This window comes from Lagopus leucura, unplaced genomic scaffold (assembly GCF_019238085.1).
Source record: "Lagopus leucura isolate 7727_CA_CO unplaced genomic scaffold, USGS_WTPT01 Super-Scaffold_100157, whole genome shotgun sequence".
In the NCBI taxonomy this organism is placed as follows: Eukaryota; Metazoa; Chordata; class Aves; order Galliformes; family Phasianidae; genus Lagopus; species Lagopus leucura.
The window spans coordinates 4,429,101-4,453,080 of NW_024962334.1; the positions used below are offsets into that span (position 1 = coordinate 4,429,101).

The following is a 23,980-nucleotide window of genomic DNA, read 5'->3' on the forward strand; positions in this document are numbered from 1 at the left end:
AAACTGAATGAGGGATGGCAGGAATTGAGTGTGAAGCTCGCTTGCTGTCCCTTCTTGTCTTCATTTGACAGATGCAAACCTTTTGCAACTGTATTTTTTATCAGCTCCCTGCTGTTATTTGGATACCTGATTGCTATTTGGCACCCTGCTGATTTGTATGTTTCTCACACCAGGCAGCATTAATATTTAATGAATTTTAGACCATCACAAAGAGAAGGCTCAATGCACGCAGTGACATAAGTACTCTCCTGTGGGAATTGTCACTTAAATTATTGGAGCCTTTTTTTATTTTTATTTTTTATTTTTTTCTGTGGCATTTGCTCTAGAAGGACTGTAGCTGTGCTGGAATTAGAGAAGGGAAACGCAGCCACCAATTGCAGATAGAGAACTAAGGAAGAGTCAGTTTGCCAAAAGCTTCAGTACATCTTTCCATTGGAAAAAAAACATTCGGATAAGTGAGAATCTCTTCTGGAGCAGTGTTTAATATGTACCTCTACAGATTCATTTATCTTGAAATAAAGGGAACAGTGAATCCTTTCCCAGAATAAATACATTAAAGTTTCATGCATTATACTTAGGCACTGCTCCCAATTTTATTTCCATGGAATACAAAATTCCCTCTTTTTATAGCTGCTTCTTTTAACGGCATCAAAATTATCACATGTGCCTATGCAGCTCAACCTGTTCAGACTGATATTGTGCAACAGGAAAAGAAATCGGCTTTCTTTTTCCACTGGGAGGGATCTTGCTAGCGATTTCGACAGGCTGACAAATACAAGATTTCTGTGGTCCCGTCACAGGACGTTGGTTTTCCACTATAAAGGTGTGTGACAAATGATGTTGGAAGTGAGGCGTGGGCATCCTGCATCTCACAATGGTGCTGCAAGCTTCCAGCGGTCTGCCGGGCTTCATTCTAACAACGAACACTCAAGTCTTGCGTCTGACTGGGAAGCAAATGCCTTTAAAGATAAAGCAGTCCTGTGCTGCCCGCACCTGATTTGCAGTTGCTGTCAGCTTTCTTGAAAGAACAGCTCGCATTCACTCCCCAGAGAAAGACCGTGCAAACGCGAATGAATCCGAAAGCACCTTTCAGCTTTGTCACCAGAGCGGTTTATTTCTGCGAGCTTGCGCTTCTCCCGGTGAAAAAGCACCGTGGAGGGAAAACGAGTTGCAAAGCAAACCCGGACAATCTCCGCGTAGCAGAAGGGTCACGCCGTCAGTGCAGCTTCGCGTGCAGAAGCTCAGCTTCGGCGCGCGCCCGTAGCTCACGCCGTGCCCGCGTCTAGAACGGCGACTTACGGACGGAAGAGCAAAGGGGGATCGAAGACCAGAACCTACCGGGCAAGGATAGACTCGGCAGCGCAGGTCTGGGCAGGGCGCCGTCAGCCCACAGCCAGGGCAGCCACTGGGCTCCGGCTGCCGGAGCTCTGCTGCGGCTGAGGCGATAGGAGCGGCCCCGGCAGCGCGGAGGGGAAAGAGGGAGCGGAGAGGGGAGCTCCGCGGAGCCGGCCGGGCGGCAGCCGGGGAGCAGAGCCCCGCAGTCGCTTCCCCGCCTGCTCCGCTCGTCCCCCCTCCTTGTCCTCTTCCCGCTCGCTGTCCCCAAGCACGAATGGCCCGGCCGCTAGCTGTCGGGTGAGCCGAGGGTAGCGGCTTTCCCTGCCCAAGTACCTGCTTTTGCGCGAACAGCGGACCCCTCCAAGGAGCCGAGCTTCCTCTCCTCCCGGCCTTCTTTTACCTTTCCTGCTCTGCTCCTCGCCACCCTCCCGTTCCCCGCCCCGCCCGCAGCCCCCGACGCCGCTTTGGCCCGGGCGGTGCTGGCGGGGCCGGGAGGGAGTGGCCGGGCACCTCCCGGCGGGGAAGCGGGGTCCGGGCTGGCAGCGCGGCCGCGTGTGTGCGCCGGGGGGAGGCGGCGTGGGGCCGGGGGGTGCTGGAGGAGGGACTATGGGGGAGAGGAAGGTATAAGAAGGGATGCGGGCAGGGGAGGGGGGTGATGGAAAGAGGGGGTGCGGGGCCGAGGGGCCGGCGCTGACAGCTGCTTTCCCCGCACCCGCAGTCCCCTCCCCGGGGTGGGACTCCCCGGCGGGCCGGCATCTCCCTTCCTCCCCCCAATCCCCCCCCCCCCCCCCCCCACACTCCGTAACCCAGGGCCGGGGGTCGGCGCGGGCTCCGGCGTCCCGCAGGCAGCGGCACCCGCGGCTCGCAGCCCGGGACCATGCCTCGGTCCAGCGGGAGCCCGGCGGGGACACCCGGCCTCGTCCCGGCCGCTGCCGTCCTCCTGGGCGCCCTCTGCCTCCCTGGGGCGCCGGCCTCCTCCCTGCTCACAGGTAAGGGCCGGGGCTGCGGGAGCGAGAGCGGGTTTGGGGCAGGTGAATGGAGAAGATGGGCTTCCCCCTCTTCCGTTTTTCTTGCTTTCTTTTTTCTTCTTTTCCCCTCGAGGATTATACTTTATTGCTCTCTGGGGCGCGCAGGGAAACGCGAATCAATTTCTAGCACGAGTGGGAAGCGATTCCAACGTGACACAGTGCCGGCTAATAGGGCCATAAAGGGATTCCTAATTCGATTCCGTCTGACAGTCAGCCCGCTCGCTCCCGCCCCGTCGCCAATTGGCTGTCAGGCGCCAGGAGGATGCTCGGTTTAACGCTTGTGCAGGGCTCCTGGTCCAACACCCAGCTTTGTGCTGATTTCAACAAGCTCTGGATCTGTCATTACAGAGGCGTCCTGCATTGCGTGGAGTACTCATTATTCTCCACACGTCATCAGAGAAAAGAAAAAGCTATAAGTGGGACACAGAGCAAGTTGGGTCTGTGCCACCAATAAAGGGACAGTCACTTCTCTGCTCCCTTTGGCATGCTCACCTGCTCAAAATGGACAAATTGGGGCCAAACTTGAAGGCTAGGAATGGAGCGGGGGTTAAGTGAGACTGACAAGTCATCACCCAAAACCAGCTGGGGGAATTGAAATACGTCAATATTTTTAATTTTTATCTCTCTTTCAGGATCCATTGCAAAATGCGAAAATGAAGGGGAAATTCTCCAGATACCTTTTATCACAGACAACCCTTGTATAATGTGTGTTTGCCTGGTAAGTTTGGATTTCAGATAATAAGAACGTTCAGGCCTGCGCTAAAAGTAACAAAACAAAGGGGGGAATATTTTACGTAATCAAACCTCAGGTAGCTTTGTTGCCTTTACGTAACGTGGGGTTATCTCAGCACCGAGCTAATGGAAAGTAACCCAATCCTTGATCTGGCGGTGGTTTGACTTTAAAACTCTCGGGCACAAAGTTAGACATGACTTTAATGTGTCATTGCAAAACTGTGTGTGGTGTGTGAATTTGGAGATGCTTTCAGGAGTCGGAGGTGTGCACAGAACCCTTTGGTGTAGCTCAGCAAATAGGGTGACAAGCAGGGGTAAGAAATGTTGCTGCTTTGAGCTTCCATGAGGTTGGCTTCCTCTGGGTGTGAGGTGGAGGCTGCAGGGTGCTTTTACAGAATCACATTTCCTTAGTATGGATGCCTAGAAAGTTACTGCATTGGAGATGCTCTGTTTCATTTCTGCCAAAGGGTAATGGCTGGGGTTGGAAGGGACCTCATTCCCCTTCCCTCTCCATCCCCCCTGCCACACGCAGGGCCACCAACCTCCACATTTAATACTAGACCAGGCTGCCCAGGGCCTCACCCAACCTGGCCTTGAGCACCTCCAGGGATGGGGCATCCACAGCCTCTCTGGTTGCTTTACATGTTGGGATCAGATGACAAGGGATGCTTGTACTGGTGCTTTGCTCCAGGATGGCACTGCCTGCCCTGCTGGAGATGGAGCAGTTCATAATGTCTTGTGCCAATACACGTTTTGGGGAGAAACATCCCATTTCCTTGTAACTTTACATCAGAGTTGAGCATTTTGGGAGCAATTCAGCTGGATACGCCAAGGCTTAGGAGTTATTGAAAAATAGTTATTCTAAATAAAACTTTGCACAACATACTTAAGAGAAAGCCATAAACCTTAATGTGCTGTTGCATGCAAAGGGAAGCATAGACCAGCAAGTGCTGTGCTTTATGTTTTGGAAGTTACTGAGTAGTGGAATGCACAGAATGTTTTCTACTTTAGGAACGAAATCTCTAGGCCCCCCCACTTCTATTACTGCTATAAATCTGATTAGCATTAGCCTGCGCTATTATAACCCTATAAAAGACTTAAAGAATTGTTTCAGGCTGAGTTTTAGAAGGCAATTTTGGCAACTGTAGGAACCTGATCTTAAGCCCATTGAGTTTGATGTATGTCACATGGATTCCAGTAGATTTAAAGTGAGGCCCAGCGATAACTTTTTAGCTAATAGTGATAAAGAATAAGTTATTGATTCTTCTGAACAGAGTGGTGTGGGGAAAGGAGGAGTAAGGGATGTGGTGAGTAAAGAAATCAAAGGGAAAACAAAAAAGACACGAAGCTGTGTTTTATCATGGATCACCTTCCCAAATATGTCTGCCACCACTCTTGCTAATGGAAGCTGGTGTTAACCAGCGAGGAAGCAATTTATCTGTGAAGGAGCAGAAGTTCAGTCTTGGACATGAGGGCAATAATGCAGGGGAAAATACTTATATTTATAGATCTCTCTAGACCTTGGCTTATTAAATCAATGAGCACCCTTTTAGTGCATGAACATGAAGAAGTGCAAAAAACACTGGATATAAGAACTCTAAATCTTTGCAGTTACTGGGGCATATTTTAGAGAAATGGCGAATGAGGGCACTTGGTTCCCTTCAGTGGAAGTAAGATACCACATTTCCTTAGTATGGATGCCTAGAAAGTTGCTGCATTGGAGATGCTCTGTTTCATTTCTGCCAAAGGGTAAATGTGATCTCTCTTTCTTGACTGGGAAGCCAGGAGGCCAGATAGAGGAGAATGAGACTAGCTTGGAGATACTGACTTTGACACTGTACAGCATCCCAAGCAGTGACTTATTGGACAGGCTGTTGCTGAAATCTTTGTTCAGGCCTTACCACAAGGGAAAAGATCAGTTTTAGGAGGTCTGGGGAGATAAGAAACAAAAGATGTGATATGGTGATTTGTTACCAGGAGGGAAAAGAGAACCAGGTTTCCTTCCACCCAACTAGAAAGATCAGTTGTTTAATAGTGATTCAGTGAGGAACTTTCTCTGGAAGACCTATCGTCCTCTACAAGGATAAACCTGATCTATGTCTGTATCTTAAGAAGAGAGCAACTTAGAAGAGAACTTAATCAGCTGTTCCAGGAAGGAAAGAATTGCTGTCCAGAGAGGACAGACTATTTGACAAAGGGCACTTGTCTTAAGACCAAGAAGAAAGCAGGTAACTGAAATATTGGATTGAATGCTGACAGCTTTCCCCTATCAGTGATGCTTTCCATAGCTTCAAGCTGTCATAAAGAACTGCACAAGTTGTGGAAATCTGAATGGAGTATCTAAATAAAGTCTTTCCATGTCTTTCCCATCTCACTAATGAGGGAAGACTGAACTGAAATGCTGGAACCAAATAACCAAATGATTAGTGACAGAACTGACTCTGCAGATCGTGTCTGCAGTGCACAGGATTGCATCCTAGCAAGGCAGAAGAAGGGAGGCAGCATGAGCAAGGCAGTCTTCATTTCACAGTCTCTTAACAGGCTGAATAGGTTAAGAGGGCAAAGGAAGATGTAGTACTCTGAGAGCAAATGTGGTAGAATCTAGAAACTCAAAGGTTGTGAATATGTTGCCATAATGCAACAAAGGTTTCAAAGAGAAATTACAAATGCAATTTCTCATACAACACTGACAAGCCTTGCTACAAAGTCCAAAACCCCAAATTTGTTTATTCTCACTGACTGTAGGAGACTGAGCAGGCTGATGTTTGTGACAGGAACATGAACAAAGTAAATAATGTAGACACTGACTTTGGCAGGGGCTGCTTTGCTAAAGCTTGTAGGTGCCATTTGAGAGTTATTGGCAACACTGCCTGTTGCCAACCCTGAGGACTGAACACTGAGGATCTCCTGGAGGCAGCCAAGTGCAGCTACTAACTGAGATGAGTTCATTTGTAAGCATGTGCTGTAACATGTGAAAAGAGAAGTTGTAGTGATAAGGGAATTCAGAGTGGGGGACATGTGCTGGATTTCATATGCTGCACATAGTAAATCATTCACTTCTCAAGTACAGGTAATATTTTTCTAAGGAAAAGGCTCTGTGTCCACCATGAGATAACACTATTGTGGACTTCTTTGCTTGTCATACTGAAATGTAGTGGAGTGCACAGAACCGTCCTGGTTCTTGCCTCCTAGTATAAGGGAACAGAGGTCAGAACTGGGAGCGTGTGTGAATGTACACTGTAGCTCTGTATGCAAGAAATATCAGCAGAACAAGGCATTGCAGATAATGCTGGAAGTTGCTTTTGTGATGTTTTCAAGTGATAATGTGGGAGTATGCTTTAGTTATGATGTGCAATTCAGCACAGAAGTAATCGGATGATAGTCTGTGGCTAGTGATACAGAGGATACCAGGACAAGAGGATCCTGTCATCCTTCTCTTGTTAAACTGCTATGAAGTTACAAGCCCTAGAAATATTTTCTGGTAGGAAGGATGAGAACTAATAAAACCACTTTAAGCTTTACACTTTACTTACGGCTAATAAAGCTTTTTTTTACTTTTACTTATTGAATGTGATTACTCATTACAGTTAAGTACTAACAAGATCAAAATCTGCAGGCCCCAAAGTTACAATCTATAAGTCTTTGCTTTATTATCATTATAATGCCCATTAAAAACGGTCATTTTAAACATCTGCAAGGCAATAGTTTCAAAGTGAGCTTTTACAATTACACTTCAGTGCTGTTATACTGCTGTCCAGCTAATCATCTCTAAGCACTTAATAAACATGAATGAATTTGATCTCCAAAGAAATGATCATTAATTACAGCTGACTGCAAGGAGTGAGCTTTTTATCTTTTTCTTTTTCTTTTTGCATAGAAAAACATCAAAGTCAAAGAGAGGTTGTAGTTTATCCACAAGCAATTTCTTGTAGGACTGTGATGAAAGCTTAGGTCTCCTAACTCTTTGTCTAATGGTTTGACTACAAAACTATCCACTTTCACTTCACTTGCACTTTACGAGAGGGTGAGCGTGGATTTGAGGTAAAAATATATAACATTAATAATATTCATAATGGAACTATATGGATTCAGTTCAAGAAACTAATTCTTTATTCCAGGTATTAGATGTTTTAATAATAAATATTAATAAATATTTATTAAATATATTTAAAAATTTAAAATTTAAAAATTTATTAAATATAAATATTAAAAAATAATAAATATAACCCTGCTTGGGGTTATATCTAGGCTACCTAATGCAAAAATTCTCCTCTATAATATTCTCACAAATCCGTGGAAACGCGTGTTTATTTCAATGCAGAAGAAGGTTTTATACGCTTATTAAGTTTTGGGGGGACCCAAATATGTCACGTCTTCAGATGCAGACTTAAATATTTCAGATGTGAAAGTATTATTCTGAGGGTTGCAGAGGCCTGAGTGAATTGGTCTTATGTAGAAACAGAACTTCATAAATGTGAAAATTTACCACACTTTGGTAAGTTTGTAGCGCAGATATGTTCTGAGGATTTTGAAATGTCAAGAGGAAAATGCTATTAATGGAGAATTGGGGGGAACATTTGATTGCATCTCTTTTATATGGGTGTGAGCATATAAAATAGGCATGGAATATTTTAAGTTCAACTTCGGTACAGTAGTAAATGACCAAGTGCAAGAGAGTTTTTGTTGGTACAGCTTTTTGGCTGGAAGATATCTAAAACTCAAAATAGAAGTAGTCTCACACCTGATATTATAGCATTTGCTTTCAAGAAATATACATGTGTGGAAAAGACATAAAAATGCTACAGCCCGACAGAAATGGGTGAAATGAGAGCCTGTGTATAATTTTAGGAGGAAAATGTAAAAACCTCCCAGGATCGCCTTAGCCTGATTTAAACTTTGAGTGCTATTGTGAAGGTGAGATGAGCTTGGGGGTCACAGTGCTGATGGGTGGTGGTGAGGAAAGCTGTGCCATTTTCGGCTCGTGTATCATCATCTATGTGAACCCTGAGCATCTTGCCAGAAGCAAGCAGGGATCCAAGAATGACCTATTCATTGGCCAGTGGTGGGTGTATGTAATTTTAAAATGAGTGGATCAAAAATGCCAGTAGAAAGAGATAGGTGAAAAGCCAGGAAGTGCAAGGAAATAGATAAGTGCACCTGAGCTAGTGATATCCTGCACATCACAAGAACATATCTCAGTTTGGCAGGAAATCACTCTTATTTTGTCAGGAAGGATTGTATTTTATTTTCCTAAATACTTTAGAACAAAGTGGGTTGTGTCAAGAAACAGCTGATAAATGCCAGTGGTGATCTTGACAAGCCACATCTAAAACAGTGCCATTCCCCCTACTTTTCCTCCCTTTCCTCATGCCTGAGCCTCAAATTTGCCAAGTATACCTGAGGAGTGGTAATCATATGTCTCAACCTTTTATCGCCTAAATCCAGAACAGAAGGAAATAAATGTGAGCCAGAAAGTATAACCAAGTGTTGGAAATCTGAGAAAAGTTTGGAGACAGGAGCCCAAGAAACTAGAAATCAGAGTTTTGCTTGGCATAAGTTTTATTCAGCTAGAAACATCATTCTGTAGTTTAAATTTCCGCTTTTAAATCCAAACGCGCAATGTAGAATTTGACCTTTGCTCATAAAAAATTATGTTAAATTTTTCATTATAAGAGCTAGTGTTCTACCTAGCTTGAACCAACTGAATAGAGAAACCAAGTGCAACAAACCAAAAAATGGAAGAAAGAACCTCTGTCCCAGTTCTTCTTGTTCCCAATAAGATCCAACTCCACATTGTGGGCTAAAGCAAGGAAGCTGCTAGATTTGCTGAGATTCTTTACCTATAACATAGCTGATTTCTGTGGCACAATATGCAATTCAAAAGCTAGCCTGAGAGCAAGTGTTTGACACATGTTCAGTGAAGATGGCAGTGTTTTCGTACATCAGGATTCAATTGTTGTTGCGTCAAGGTATAATGCAGCCCAGATGACTTCTAGTGGAGAAGTGCACATTTAAAAAAAAAATCATCAAACATTTCTTTCATACCTACTTTATTTAATATAATTTCAAGAGTTTACATACATCAGCTGTAGAATCTACCAAGATTGCATCTTCTTTCAATTTAAATACTCTTGGTCTCCATTACTGCATAATATAATCAGCTTTCTTTTCACCCACAAAAATAACAAACAAAAAGACAAAAAAAAATAGCCTAAGATACGGTAGTGTGCTGGTTGTCTTCAGCCCCGTATTACTGCAAAAGAGAACATTGTTTTGATCAATGTTTGAAGGGTTCCTGGAACACAAACATGCCCCAACATGATGAAAGCTTTATTAGTTTTTATCCGATTTAAAAAAAAAGATACAGATGTATATGACATCTTTTAAATGAGGAGGTAAAAAAAACCACAGTGCCAAAAACAAACCCAGAAAACAAAAACCAGTTAAAACTCCATGTCTGATGCAACTTGGAGTCCAATACGTACTTCCATAGGGAGACCAAGGAGCAGCATGTGTAGATGAAGATAGTTTTGCAAGTGAAAAGTGAATTGAATTGAGAGCCAAAGCAGGTTAATTATCTGTTATACAGGTGATTGCTTTGATAGGCTCTCCTAAAAATAATTCAGGTAGATTCTGCTCTTAACTAATGCAATACCTGTGCATAAGGTGAGACTTTCATCTGAGAATGAAACATAACTAGCTGATGGCAGAACATGGTGACTCTGACTTGTTCCTCTAGGTTTACAACAGCAGTGTTGAGGCAGTGTTCAAGTCAGCCTAGTCCTGTGTACAGATAAGGCCACCCTGGCCAAGTAGCACCACGTGTAACATCTCCAGGTAATTTTCACTTCTGAGGAACAAATACGGGTTGAATAGCAGCATGTTGGGTCTGTGCCATCTGTGGCTCTTTTGAAGTCCACTTGCTGCACATCACTTCACATCCCAGAGCAGTCCCACAGCCTGCAGGCTAGATTCCTTTCAGATCAAAAAGTGCTGTGCTGCCATCAGTCCTTCTTTGAGCAGGAGCCTGGCTCGGTGTTCCTGTGCCGGCATTTCTGACTTGTGTGAAACCCAGTTGGAAGAGAGGCTCCAGCTGCTGATGGGTGTCCAGCCAGAGGTGCTGGAGCTACAGCAAAGAAAAATCTCTCCAAACCCCCACGCTGTGGGTGAGATTTATACATCCCTAAATAGGTATCTGTGCCCTCAGCTCATGTTTTGTCGTGACGTTTATTTTGGAGGCACAGTGTGCAGTCATGTGTGACAGCTTGTGATTAAGCCTTTGTGGAAATCTGCAGGCTTGAAGAAGCTATATCATGGTGTTCTCAGGCCACGTGGGCTAGTGAGGAAATCACTGCTTGCACATTTCTAACACAGAGTCAGCTGTATCGAGCAAGCAGACATATGCACACAGTGCTGAACTGATTATAGTTCTTGGCAAAACCCTCCTGGAAGAGTGCTGGTGATATGTCATTGCAATAATGATGAAGATCCAATGCACCAAGTATGAAAATGAGATTCTCGTTGGCGGTAATTAATGGATTAGAGAGCTCAGATACAAAAGAACATATTTAAATTGCATAAATAATATGGAGAAAAGTATGAAGGGCACAAAAATACCATAAACTAAATGGAAAAATGTAATATAAATTGCAAATGTCTTTGGAATGTATCTACAATAAGTGCAAAATGGATCAGTCTAAGTTAAGGCACTTTTTTATTGCCAATAAGAAAAACATTATTAAAGAGCTGGTCCAATATCAGAATGGCATTTTAAAAGCATACAGTTACCTGTATATAGTTTTTATTAGCTTTCAAGTTTCTTCCATTGAGTTGTTAACAGTCTTCTTAAGAATTATGGTCCTGTAAGTGAATGGTTCACAGTGTCAGTACTTCTGGTGTTCTGCTTTGTGCTGGTATATAAAAATAGATATTTTTTCCCCACAAAATATCTGGTTTTATACCCTCATCATTTTTTAATAGGAATTTTTGAGGGAAGAAAAATATTAACCAACAACCAAAAAAATCAAATGAAAATGCAACCTTTATTATATTGAGCTTACGGTCAAATAAAAGGCCATTATGAAAAAAAAAAACCAGAAACCCACAACAAAACCAACAGTATTGTATAAAACCTTTTACCTGTAAAACTACTATTAAAATGACTATCATGCTGGTACTTGCTCATGTTGTACCTAGTAACTGCTGTAATTACTTCCTCTGAGACCTCTTGTCCTCTTCATCACATGCATTAAGCTGCAGCTAAAAAATCTCCAGTCTGACCACTTGTCAGATTTAGCTTTGTGCACCATTTTGCATCCATCTGAATCAAGTGCTGAGCTCTCTAAGTGCAATATGAGCCTCACCCCTTCTTGCCCTTCTGTCATCCTCAGGAGTTGACCTTGCTTACTTTCTGAGACCTGTATTTTTTTTTTTTTTGTCCCTCCTAATTCACTTCTTTTCCAGTTTTTGCCTTTTTTTTTTTTTTTTCTCTTTCTGCTTTTCTTCCTTCAGTTTGCCTCCATATCTGGAATCTTCTTACTTCAGACAGTGCTCAGAATTGAGCTGTTAGACTAGGTCTGCATACTGCTATCTCAGCGAAAAGATAACATGTCTTCGCGTGCTGTCTGTGGCTTGTATCCTCTTTAGGTGTTCTTATGTTCATTTCTACACCTGTTCTACACAGCAACCTCCTATCTATGGTCTACATTTTCTGTGTTGTTTTTTGTGGTGTTCAGGGAGGGAGGCGTATATTTGTGCCATGAAGTGCTGCTGAGGAAGCCAGTAAATAGCATTAGTGTTGGAAGTCTGTTAGTTCTTGTGAGCATGAAAGATGGATGTGTGATGAAATGGTATTTAGAAAATGGATGAAAAAGATCTGGCACTTTCACTGACCAATTGAGGTCCCAGTTTTTGGAGTACCCATGATAAATAAACATATTCTCAAAGCTTCAGTGTTAAAGACTGAATCAGATTAACTCTGCCTTAGAGCTGCATGTACGCACCTTCTCTCTTGTAGCTGAGATGTTATGTGGGGCATAGAAGCAGAAGCTCTGCACTCCTCCTTGCCCAGGAGGATACATACTGATGCGTCCTAGAGTTCTGTCCAGGAAGAAGAGATTTCTGACAACTCCTTGGTTAAAAGCTTGTGCTTGTTAATAATTCCTAGCGTCTTTATATTCAGTTATACTCATAGAATCATAAAATCATGAAGGTTGGAAAAGATTAATGGTCAGCTAGTCCAACTATCAACCCATCCCTACCATGCCCACTAAAGAACGTCTCTCAGTGCTACATCTACATATTTCTTGAGCACCTCCAAGTGACTCCACCACTTCCATGGGTGGTATGTTCTAATGACTTAATCTGAGAAGAAAATTTTTTCACATATCCAACTGGCTCCAAAGGGAATTGGGTTTGTTTCAGAGTTAGAAACCACCCAGATTTATTCTGATGTCTGCTTAGAGTCATACATTTGCATCTGATTTTCAGATTTATCTTACGAGTTCTCGGTGGCTGAAAAACAACAGATGCTGAATGTCCTGAAATTGTCTCCTCCTTTGCTGTCTGAGTGGCTTTATGCAACTGAGGCATCTTTTGCAAAAGAGCTGACAAAGCAGGCTTTAAGGATTTGTTAAGATTTGATGGTGCCATTTAGTAAAGCACCTCCATGTTGTGCTGCTTGGGAATCATTGGAGCAGGAAGGAACTGGGTAGTGTGGCCGAATAAGATTATGTTGACGGGCAGAATGCAAAGCGTGCAAGCTTTTAGTCTGTAAATCAAGGGGTGGTGATGAGTGGTTTGTAAAAGCAGTGGGTAAAAAAAAGGCTGCACAATTGAAATTATGCATTGCAATGTTTTCAGTGTGGCAATGCAAGAAACCTTTCTAACAGTGTGCTTTGGGCCGAGTGTGTCTGTGATCTAAACACTTTAAGCACTTCTGGAGAAGCTTGCTGATGTGGATGTATGAGAAGTAACATTATGCACTAATACTGAACCAGAGCTTGTTTGACAAGAAAACAGTGAGGAAATAGAAGAAGCATGCAATCTGTGTAACTTCTGGAAAAATAGCTGTGTATGTCCAATTTAACTTGGCAGAGTTTCCTAATCCTCAAGCAAAATCTCAAAAATCAATCTGTAGTGGAAATAAAAAAAAAAAAAAAATCTGGAATTCTAGGCCATGGTACTGAAAAATTAGAGTGGTTTTATGTACATGTTGTTACAAGAGGGGTGTGTTTTTGGTGCCTAAATCTGTATATAATCATTTTAGTATAGAATTTATATCTTTGATGTTATCAGGTTTCTTGGCATAATTAAACCAGTCCACATGGAAACATACAAAGGTGGGAGCCAAAAAAGGGAAGAAAAAAAAAAAGCAAATCATCTACAACAAAAGGGAGGTTCACTGGAAGGCATCCAGCTGGAGAGATGAGTAAGCAGCCCCAGTCTGTTTGGTGGGCATTGCCTCGTCCATGCAAGACAGCACATAAGATATTGCTCCCATTAAAGAGTTTAGGTTAACACACTGGATACTGCTTAGACTGCACTGTTGTCTTCAGCAGTCTCTAAATGTCTTATCTCCTCCACTGAGAAGACAACTCAGAACAAGATTTCTTACAGTCATTATGCTGAGCAGAGAGATGATGGGAGGTACTGACTGCAAGGCTGGACCCTGAACTGTGTTTTGGGGCTCAGTACCTCATTCTTTGCCATTCAGGGTTCACTGCTCTGACGTGCAGTCAGTCACTAATGGACGACTGGAGCATCTCCTCTTGTGTCATACAGCTTAGTGATTTGAGACTGTGGAAGACAAAGAGCTTGTTGTAAAGTACATCAAGAGCAATTGATGGAGAAATTATGGTCAAGAAATATCTTGATCTTCTCTAGGCTAGAGAAGTGTGGACACAATGGAAGAAATGTTGCTTCTTTTCCAACCCAGACTAGGCTATAACTTGGTGACGAGGGCCTTCTCTTATTGCAGAATAAGGTACAGTTAATAAAATCTTAAATTTCTAAGACCTCAGGAGAATGCTTTTCAGTTTTCTTTAGTTCAGCTTCAGGTTCTCATTTTTACATGGCACTTAAGTCTCTCATCATAAAGAGCCCTGCTTACATTGAAGGTGTGAAACCTTTGAGTTTCGGGCCATCTTTCCCCCCTCCCTTGTGATTTTCCTCCTGGCTGCCTGGGTAGTAGTGCTGCTGCCTAAGTTCTTGCTTTTCAAAGGGAACAGTGCTGTCTCACACAATGAAGTCATCTGTGGCTGCATTTCTTAGCACTTCAGACTTCCAGCCAGTCATAATCCCTTTCCTGACATTTGAGTCTCATTAATTGGGTTAACAAGATGCTATCTGCACTCCATACTTATGTAAATATAATCTGCTAGCAAAGATCTTAATGGCACCTGATATATCACACTGCCTTTATTACATCTATCAAGAGGTACCACTGCAGGAATCGCTTCCAAAACAGGTTGTGTTCTTTGTCCCATGGGGCTCCTTATAAGCCATGAGAAATGCTGGTGGTCAAGGCCAACTGTTCAGATGTCTTTAAAGTGTCCCACCGGTGACTGAAAATCACTTTGTCAAGATGACAAATGGCTTGCATATACCCCATTCACCTCATGGCTTCACTCTAATGTCAGCTCCATTTACTTGTCAGGAATGTTTTTTTTTTTGGTTTTTTTTTTTTTTTTTTAAACTTCCAGCAGTGCAAGAAGGAAGGTATGAGAGGGACATACACCAAGAAAAAAATCTGCATCTATTGCTCTATTCAATGTGTTACTATATTCAAGATTCACCAGCTTTGGACATCCCCAGATCTGTTTGTATGTACATGTGCAAAACAGAAAGAAGGGAATTTGCTTTTCAGAAGTGAGAACTATCCCTGCAGGGCAAAAATTATGCAAAAACTTGTTTTAACCACTGGATTTTTCAAGCAGAAAGTAGTTGTGCAATACTAGTTTCTTATTTTGGACAGCAAACTTCTTTCCAGAGCCATATTTAAAAATAACTGTTTAATTAACTGGGTCTACCCAGTACATAGGGCATTGTGCATGTGTCTGCTCTGAGGAGCTCAGCTCAAACCTCCTGAACTCATGTGGGTGGTTTAATTGATGGCAATGGTATTGTCATGCGGCTGAGCAAGCAGGGCTGTGAGTGAGGGTTGCTACATCTCGCCCAAAAGCAGCAAGGGCCAGGCCGCAAAATATGGTCAAAGTCAGCAAAAGGACTGCGAAAGTGACTTTGACAGCTTTGACTTTTTGTTTCCTCTCAATGACTTCCATATCACTTCTGCTTGGTTCACAAGTCGAAACGTGCTTTTTCTCCTAGTAACTGCAACGTTGTCTGAAGCTTTGAAAGCCAAAATCCAAAGCCAATTTGGACACAACAAAGGGGAGCTTATTCCACTGTCTTTCTTATAGCAGTAAACCTTTGTGTTCAGAAATCTGAGTGGATCTAAAGCAGAAACTCATAGAAAAGAGATGCGTCACATAAAACATCATTGTGGCATATCTTTCTCTAACTCATTTTTCCCATGGCCTCAGCCTCTCTCGCTAGCACCAACTGGGTGAAGATATTCCCAAATGCTGATAGTGCACAGCAGCTGCAGCAGTAAGGAATGAGCCCCACGATCTAAAGGCAGCAGAAAAAGACCCTGAAAACTCTCACCCACTTTGGACAAGTCTTGGCCAAAATGATGCTTATTTCTGAATAACTTCTTCCCTCTCCCCCCCCCCCCCCCTTTTTTTTTCTTTTTTTTTTTTTGTTTTTCCCAAATACCAGCACTATGTAGCACAGGCAAGATCACATGAGAAAACAAATGCGGGGTCAGTGCTCAGCTTACTTACAAGTTCATTAAAACACCAGTGTCCTGAGGCTTTTTGCCTACATAATTTTATAATAGAGAACAGACTCTTGTTGCTTTCATTTGGGCTACTATTCTTTCGTTGTTGTTCCTCAAGCATTTTGGTCCTAGTTCAAAACGTGCTTCAATTAAATGAAGAGGGGTTTTTTGGTGCTTTCCAGTTTGAAAGCGAAGTTTCTTGGAGTCCTCTGGATTATGAAGCTGGGATTGACAGGGATTTTCCTGACAAAATTACATTAAAAAATAAATTGTAGGTTGAAAATTTGGAAGAAAACAGAAAATCCTTCCCTTACCTCCCCTCCCCATCCAAGATCTCCTGTTGCTGCTTCTGGCATGCATCACATCTTTGAGGATACTGTATCATGAGAAAACTGTCACTTGGTGATGTATTAGGGTAATATATCATGAGAGCATCGTTTCTTTAGAGGATATGGGCAGTAAAAGACATGATTCTGGCCAGACAGAGCAGCAGGGGACCTTGCTTTTTTTTCTTCCTTTTTCTTTAATCTAACTCAGTTTTTGTGTTGTACAGAAGTGAATTTCTTCATGGGATATGACTTGTTGCAAAGTTAGGAGGCCCATTGGGCTTTTTAAAGCCTTTAAGAAGTACATTGCCTCAAGGGCTGCTTTGTTCAACATTTTTAGAACAGGCTCAAACCCAAGACCGGTATATTTGCCACTATCTAAATCTCCCGTGTAAAGGCTGAGTAAGCAGACTTCAGACACAGAAGGCAGTAAAGATACAATGACAGCTAACTGTTGTTTGGACAGCATAGATTTGTAGATGTAGCCCATCAAAATACGATGAAATGATTTTTACAAAATATCAGTCCTCACACCTCTTTAAAATAATTTTCAGGTCAAGTTTTAATTTACATTAATAGAAAAGAAATGATTATCAGTTAGTATTCAGCTTGCAAGAGATACAGTGAACTCGTCCAAAAATAGGAATTTTGAGCTGATGGACTTAGATTTGGTGTGTTTGGGTTTTTTTTTCCTTCCAGTTTTTGTGGTTTTGCATTTCTCTTATTGGCAATCAATCTGCTGGAAAATTAAATTGACATAAACTATAGAACCAGGATGGAAATAGTTAAGAAAAATAAGTAGCGTGTTGTTGGAGGCTCTTTTGACAAAACTAGGTTAATGTTCATTTTTGAGACAGGGTAGAGCATGACATAGTGGCTTGATCTAAAATCTGTTGAATTCACATGGTTTAACCATCTCTTTTAAACCATTGGCACATCTTGTTTTTCTTTCTTCTCTGGGAGAATATATCTGCCTGATTGGCTTCCGTCAGAAGCCAGGCTGGGTTTCGACCACGCTTTTCAGGATCACTCATTTTGCCAAAATGAGTTGGGCTGTGATCATCTGAAAAGTTTTGTTGACTCATCTGTGTGACTGGGAATGTCTGGTGAGGGGCAAAGCATGAGCTCAGTGGGACACAATCCTTTCTAGCAGCACAGGTACACGTATCCACCAGGAGCTTTAAAGAAACAGGTACTGCCTATAACTACTCTTTTTCTTAGGTATTTACATCAGCTTTAGCTGGTTTTCATAATTAATATGAGTTCTTTGTGAACAAAATACAAATATATATATATGTATATATATATTGTTGAAAACACAGAAAGGGGAAAAAAGGTGTGAATTTTAAATGCATACACATTGTGAAGTGCAAAGGTCCTCTGTAAGAACCCCAGAGTGTAGCCCTCCCATGAATCCTGACTCCTGGAAAACTGGATAGTGTTTTGAACAGCAGTGTAAGCTACTGGGAAATTCTGAAGAGTGCATCTTCTGTTGCTGAAAGTACATCACACACTATTCTCTTGACACTCGAAGAGTTTTGCCTTCATCTGTATAGTTAATGAGCTCTAAGGCTAGGTGACCTAGGTGACACTTAATGGTGGAGGTGGAAACAGGGAGACGGAGAGCAAGGAGGTCTGGATCCTGTTCTGGCTTTCCTTCTGACTTAAAGTGCGTTTGTGGTCATTTAATCCAGCTGTGTCAGCTTTGTTGACAAGCACATTGGAGGAGAGACCTGCTCCTACAATGTGCTCAGGCAGTGTTTGATCTTACAGGACTCTGATTCCAGCTGCAACCTATGCTGTTTCATTAATGCAAGCAAATGTAAGGGGAAAGGACTTCATTTTCACCAAGTGATAGTGCAGCAGGCTGCTGTCAGGGAATGTCAGGATTGAAGCGAGCCACAGAGGTCACTTTCCTCATGCTGGTGAATATCATGAAACACTGAAAAAAAAAATCTGTTCAGTCTAGAAGGAGTTGTGAGTGATACGTCCTGAATGATTTGCACATACTAATGTGTTTGTCTCAGTGGTGAGAAATATCCATTTGCAGTGAAATTCGGTGTCATCTTTCAGCAGGACCTTTGCTTTAATCCCATTTCCTGGAGAGTCAGTGGCTGGTACCAGTACAGAGACCTGCAGCCCTCTCCCTGCTCCACGTGTATGGTGGTATGGAGCTTGAAACTAAGGCAGATAAACCAAAGAGGTTACAGGGATGAACGAGTGAATCAGAGGCAACTGTGCGCACTCCTAAAAAAAGGAGAAGGATGCTCTGTCATCTGCACTGACATATTTTTTTCCTGATGAAATGCTGTCATTTGCATCTGTCTAATGCAGTTTGTGCTGAACTTGTAGTTGTGTTGTACTGTGGGCAGGGCAGGAAGTACTGCAGCACATGTTTGGTTGCACCCTTCTGAATAGATCCATTGAAATGGAGAACAGGCTTATATTTAATAAGGCTTCTCTCTGTATGGTGAAGCGTGTCTCTTTGTGTTTGTGAGTTTACATGGATAAACAAAAGGAATGGTATCATTTTACAGAAGATGGTCACTGTTTCATAGAGGAATATTTTTCCACCCCATACTTAAAAGAACATCTAGTATGGTAGACCATTTTTGTTTTAGCAAGGAAATTTGATTTTGTGCAAGGAAACAAGGGAAATTGGACTTTCTTCTGTCACTCCCCTTGACAGTGGTCTGAAATGCCTGCAAACAGCTCTCCCTGGGGAGCAGTGTCTCCTCCCTGGGGCTGCACTGCACAGCTCCGGCTCAGGTGGAGAAATGATCCTTGCAGACAGCAGTCTCACAGTACTTTGCAGGTCCCTCCTGCTAGATCAGCTTCCCCAGTTGCAGGGAAGTTTGCAGATGAGCCCTGAGATGTGAAATTCCAGGCAAGAGTGCCAAAAGAACGGGGGTAGTATTTTCAGAAAGTGCCTCAGGATTTGTCTAGAGCATGAGTTATGCACGTGCCTGAGCCTGTTCTCGAGTTCAAGCTGGCATGATATCGAGGCTGTCTGCATGAAATGGGTGCAGAGCCTGCGCTCCCCAGCTTTGCTGAGGGACAGAGCCTGTGGCCAGTGTTGGCCCCTGGGCTTTATGTGGAGTGAGCATGGCTCTGTGGGCACTGTAAGGCTGCCCTGGCTGTGTGCGATGCCTGGCAGAGCTGGCAGCACCAGGCTATGGCCTGCTCCAACCTTCCTGCAGCCCGCACTGTGCCTCACCGTGCCATAGTGACTGAAGCACGCAGGCCTCCTTCGTTTTAAATGGCACTTTCTTCACACTGGAAAGCCCCATCCCAAATTCCCTGGGGGTAGATTTCACCATTGTTTGAAAATTGTTATTGTTTTGGAGGATTATTCTGCTTGCAGGATGCTTCAGGATGCTCTGGACTGCTTCAGGAGGAGTATCATCAGTGTTACTGATGAGATGCTGGTGGTACTGCGATGAGCAGTGGTCAAAAGTGAACAGTTTCAGGATTAGCCATTAATGGTAGCTCTTGCTTCTACCAGATCTGTTCCTCTTGCTTTTACAACAAGCTCTCTATCGCTTTCTTTGGTTAAATGAAAATTTAAGCAGCATTTAGCCTATTCAGTATGAACCCTCGACATCCTCGGGATATCAGAAACGCAGTGCTAGTCTTCTAAACACATTTACAAAAAAGAAAAAAGAAAAAAAAAGAGACCCCTGAATTTCTACATGGAAATCTGGCCTCCTGAGAATCCACATCTGCTTGGCCTTCCGCAGCCGGCCAACAGCCAAGGCTGGGGCTTGCAGTACTGCTGACGGGTGCAGCCCTGAAGAAACAAAACGGACTCCCAGTTTTTATCTCTTCCAAGCCACATCCAGGTTGAAAAGAGCCATCCTCCTGGTGGCTGCTGTGAGCCGGCTGGAGCCCAGTGGGGAACCCTGTAAAAGTTGGCTGCAGCTTCCAAGCTGTGGTTTGGCACACATCTGCTCTAAGGTCTTTGCCAAATATTCAGATTTATTTTTAGGGTCTTTTTTTTTTTTGGTTGTTTGGTTTTGTTGTTGATTTTTTTTTTTATATATATTTTTTTTCATGTTGGCATCTTATTTAACTGTAGTTCACAGTTTAATGCCTTTAGTCTGATATATTTTGTCACTAGACAGGGCTACTTTGTGCAGAGACCTTTGTTGGAAGGTAAAAATATGAAGTGTATGTGGAAGTTGAACAAATTATGTTGAGAGGGGATTGCAATAAAGGCAACATGAAGTGGCACCACCAGTATTAGCCCTAGCTGATATACCTCTCTCATATGGGAATTTGGCATCACCTTTGCAAGCCAGGTTCAAGAAGAAATCTTTGGTTCCCACTGGCAGAGTGTGGGAGAGGGGAGAAATGCAGGCACCTGGCAAAACTTTCTGGTCTTCTGCCAGATGCATTAAAAAGCAACTTCTCCACTATTGGGTTCTGTAAGCGCAGAGGAGGAGCCCAGGGTGATGCTGCGGCACATCCCTACAATTTTCCCTTCTGAGGGAACCCCAAATTCCAGTGCAAGTCCTTTACCAGGTGCTCGTGGGGAGTTGCATCAGCCATGGCAGCATAGTTCTGGATCAGCCTGATCTCTTTTAGAAAATACATATTTTTCCAACACTAACAAAAACCTTAGCTGATCTCTTGCAATGTTCTCTCCCCTTGTGTGGGTGTGTGTGTGCCTGAGCACCAAATTAAAAAATAGGAAAAAAAACCACCCAGATGTGAATCTATAAGCCATCTGTTTAAAATAACTACGGTGCAGGACTATAATTACAAGTTATTTATTATGAATCTTGGGATCCTATTATGGATTTTGACTGACTCCCAGGTTTCTGATTTAGCAAATGGTTTATGTATTTATGAGCCATGTGTCTCTTCCGCACTTCTTGGTGCCAGAGTGCACGTCCTTCAAACAAAAGGAAAAAAATCCCCCACCTTCCCATAACTGTTGGCTTCTGAATGTTGCTGTCTAAGAAGTTTTCTCTTAAGAACAGCAGAAATCAAATTGTCTGAGAGCTTTCAACAACTCCAGGGGTGCTGTTGACAACACAGATGGAGGTTTGGTAATGCAGCGCTCCTGCATGCAGCTACCTAGCAACATTTTAAATGTATGGTTGGGACAAATAGTGAAATGTTATGTTATGATTACTGGGGATAGCAGGGGGATGCATTTGGAAGGAGAAGATTTGTTGCTGAAGTCCGTTTGCTCTTGCAGCCTGCTTTGCCCTTGTGAAACAGGAGGGAGGGAGGCAACAAAATTGAAACGAGCAGATGGACAGTATGCATTAAGAGCAGTGTTTTGGATGACAGTGTGAAAAATACCTGCTGGTGACAATTGCTCTTTGTTTTATCCTTGTACTTTTACACCCTGTGGGCCTGGGAGATCTGCGGTGGATAATGCCTGACTGCAATAGACTAAACAATGATTTACCAGCCCTGTTTTATCTGCTGCTGCTGTCCTACGCTGGATCAGCACAGTATTAACCCTTTCCTCCACATCTTCTGGCCTATTGTTTCCACATTTTGCCTGCACAGGGAGTTAGGAACTTTGGGGTGGCATCTGACAAGGCCAGTTTCTGACCTCCTGCTTGCCTGCAACACCAGCTGCAGAGGAGGAACACCATCTTTGCAAATCCCACTCTGCTTCAGGGCTTGGCTGCCTTTCTCCTGGTGGCAAAGGACTGCCTCTGCTTACCTGTGGCACACAGAGCTGGTCCTGTAGGCAGGAGGCTGTAACCTCTTCTTCATAGGACAAAGATGATCTTACTCTTCTCTTTCTCTTTTCTTTTTTTTTTTTTTTTTTTTTTTTTTTTTTTTTTTTTTTTTTAAGTGGAATTAGTTGCACCATGAACAATTAAAGTGATTTACTTGGAATAGCTACTTAACGTAAAACAGCCCTTGTGCTCTTTGCCAGGTCATGAACTCCAAAATCTTCCATCTATAGCTAGGTTATGACTCACACTGGGTTTTTCTTTCTTGTTCCAGTTACTTGATCCTCACCTGTACTGAAGGTCAGGAGTTTGGGCTTTAACCACTAGTATTGCTGATGGTAAGGGGAGTGAGATCCAAATTTAGCTGTACTCACTGATTGGCTCAATGGCACCAAATTTGTTATTGGCAGAGATTATTTCTTATTTAAGTGACCTAGGCTAAAGTTAGGGACAGTATCTAGCAAGCATCTTCTGCTTAAATATGTGTTGGGCTCATCCTTAGGATTGTAAGGGAATGCTCATGTCAGGATATACCTGAGGGCAGGGCAAGGAAGTCCACGCTTGGGAGAAAGGGGGAGAAGCTGGCTGGAAAGTTGGGCTACAGGAGACATTTGCCCTGGGAGTATGGCCTCAAACCTGTTGGTTTTCAAGGAGTGTTTGGACACTCAGACAAACCATTCAGGTTTGAATCTTGGGTGGTCCTTTGTGGAGCCAGGATTTGGATGATCTTTGTGAGTGCCTCCCAGCTCAACTCAGGGCATTCTGGGAATGAGGGATCAAAAAGCTATACAGATCTCTTTTCCTCTTCTTTCATCCTCAGTAGTGATTCCTTCCTCAGGGAGTGTGATGGGCAGCTGCCTGCCAAGCCCTATAACATGGATTCTACCCAGCTAGGTTGACCTAGTGGGACACAACATGTCATACATCCAGTGAGTCCATGATATGCCTCAGCTAGGTCAATCATGTCTTCCAAAGTAACATATTGCACAACGGATTTTGCTCTTCCCTCGAATTCACTTTCACCATGCCGAAGACTGTCCTGCAGATAGAGGGAATGGTGCCACTACACTTTTTAAATCTTGCACTGGACAAAGTTTTGCTAAAGATAATTAGATCTTATCAGAACCTTTCAAAATACAGAATGTATGTAGCTGATTCAGTAAAGTTGTTTCTGCTGTCTTTTAGCGGGCTGAATTAAAGCCAAGTCAGGGGCACTGCGTTCACCTAAAGAAAAGTAGAATTTCACCCTGTGTACTAGAAAGAAGTTGCTGAGGCAGTCTTGCTGATGCAACCGTTTTGTGCCAACCCAGAACTGGAGCATTCTCATAAATTCATTCTAACTAGACTGTTTACATTGCATGTATGTTTGCTCTGCAATATTGGAGGAATGCAGAGCCACCAGCACGTATTGGTGACTAGCAGTGACCTGCCTCTTCACAGTAGCTCATGTCACTGCAGCTGCATTTCATCTGAGCAGCAATTTAGAGCCAGATCCTCACTTACTGATTTCACAGTGTCTTGGCTGGAGTTATTCCTCATTTACACTGATAAGATTGAAGAGCCTTTATAGCTCCCATCAGATCAGGCAGTGACTTTGAAGAAAATAAACCTCTTATTTTAGACAAAGGGCTGGAGTGTAATAAAAGCTGTGTGTTATCCTCCACAGGCACCTTGAATGAGGCCACAGGGAACAAAAGAAAAGGACTGGAAAGCGTGGTTTAGTTTTATGATTTACATTTTTCTTCTCCTTTGATTTTTTGGTCTCTAATTAAGTCATAAGATTGGGTGAGGTGGGTGCTTGCATCTAGTAACGTCCACCTGTGTCTCTTAATGAACTGAGCTACTAATTACAGGCAGAGGTCACTTCAGAGGGCTAATTTCAGTCAGGAATTTCAAGTATCAAAATTTGACTGAAAAAAAACCTCAAGTATTTGTTTTCTGTCTTTATAGCTAGGGTTAACCAGAGTGGTTGACAGTACAGGGTAAAGTCAGGCTATAAATGGAACATTTCTTCTG

The 23,980-nt window shown here is 43.0% G+C and overlaps 1 protein-coding gene across 1 annotated transcript in view; it reads left to right on the forward strand.

Moving 5' to 3' along the window:
* Positions 1 to 2,212: 2,212 nt before the first annotated feature.
* Positions 2,213 to 23,980, forward strand: part of BMPER (BMP binding endothelial regulator) — a 146,061-nt gene continuing 124,293 nt past the window's right edge. Inside the window, 2 exon segments of the mRNA XM_042888263.1 lie at positions 2,213 to 2,324; positions 2,996 to 3,081. Of these exon segments, the coding sequence (XP_042744197.1) occupies positions 2,213 to 2,324; positions 2,996 to 3,081 (198 nt within the window).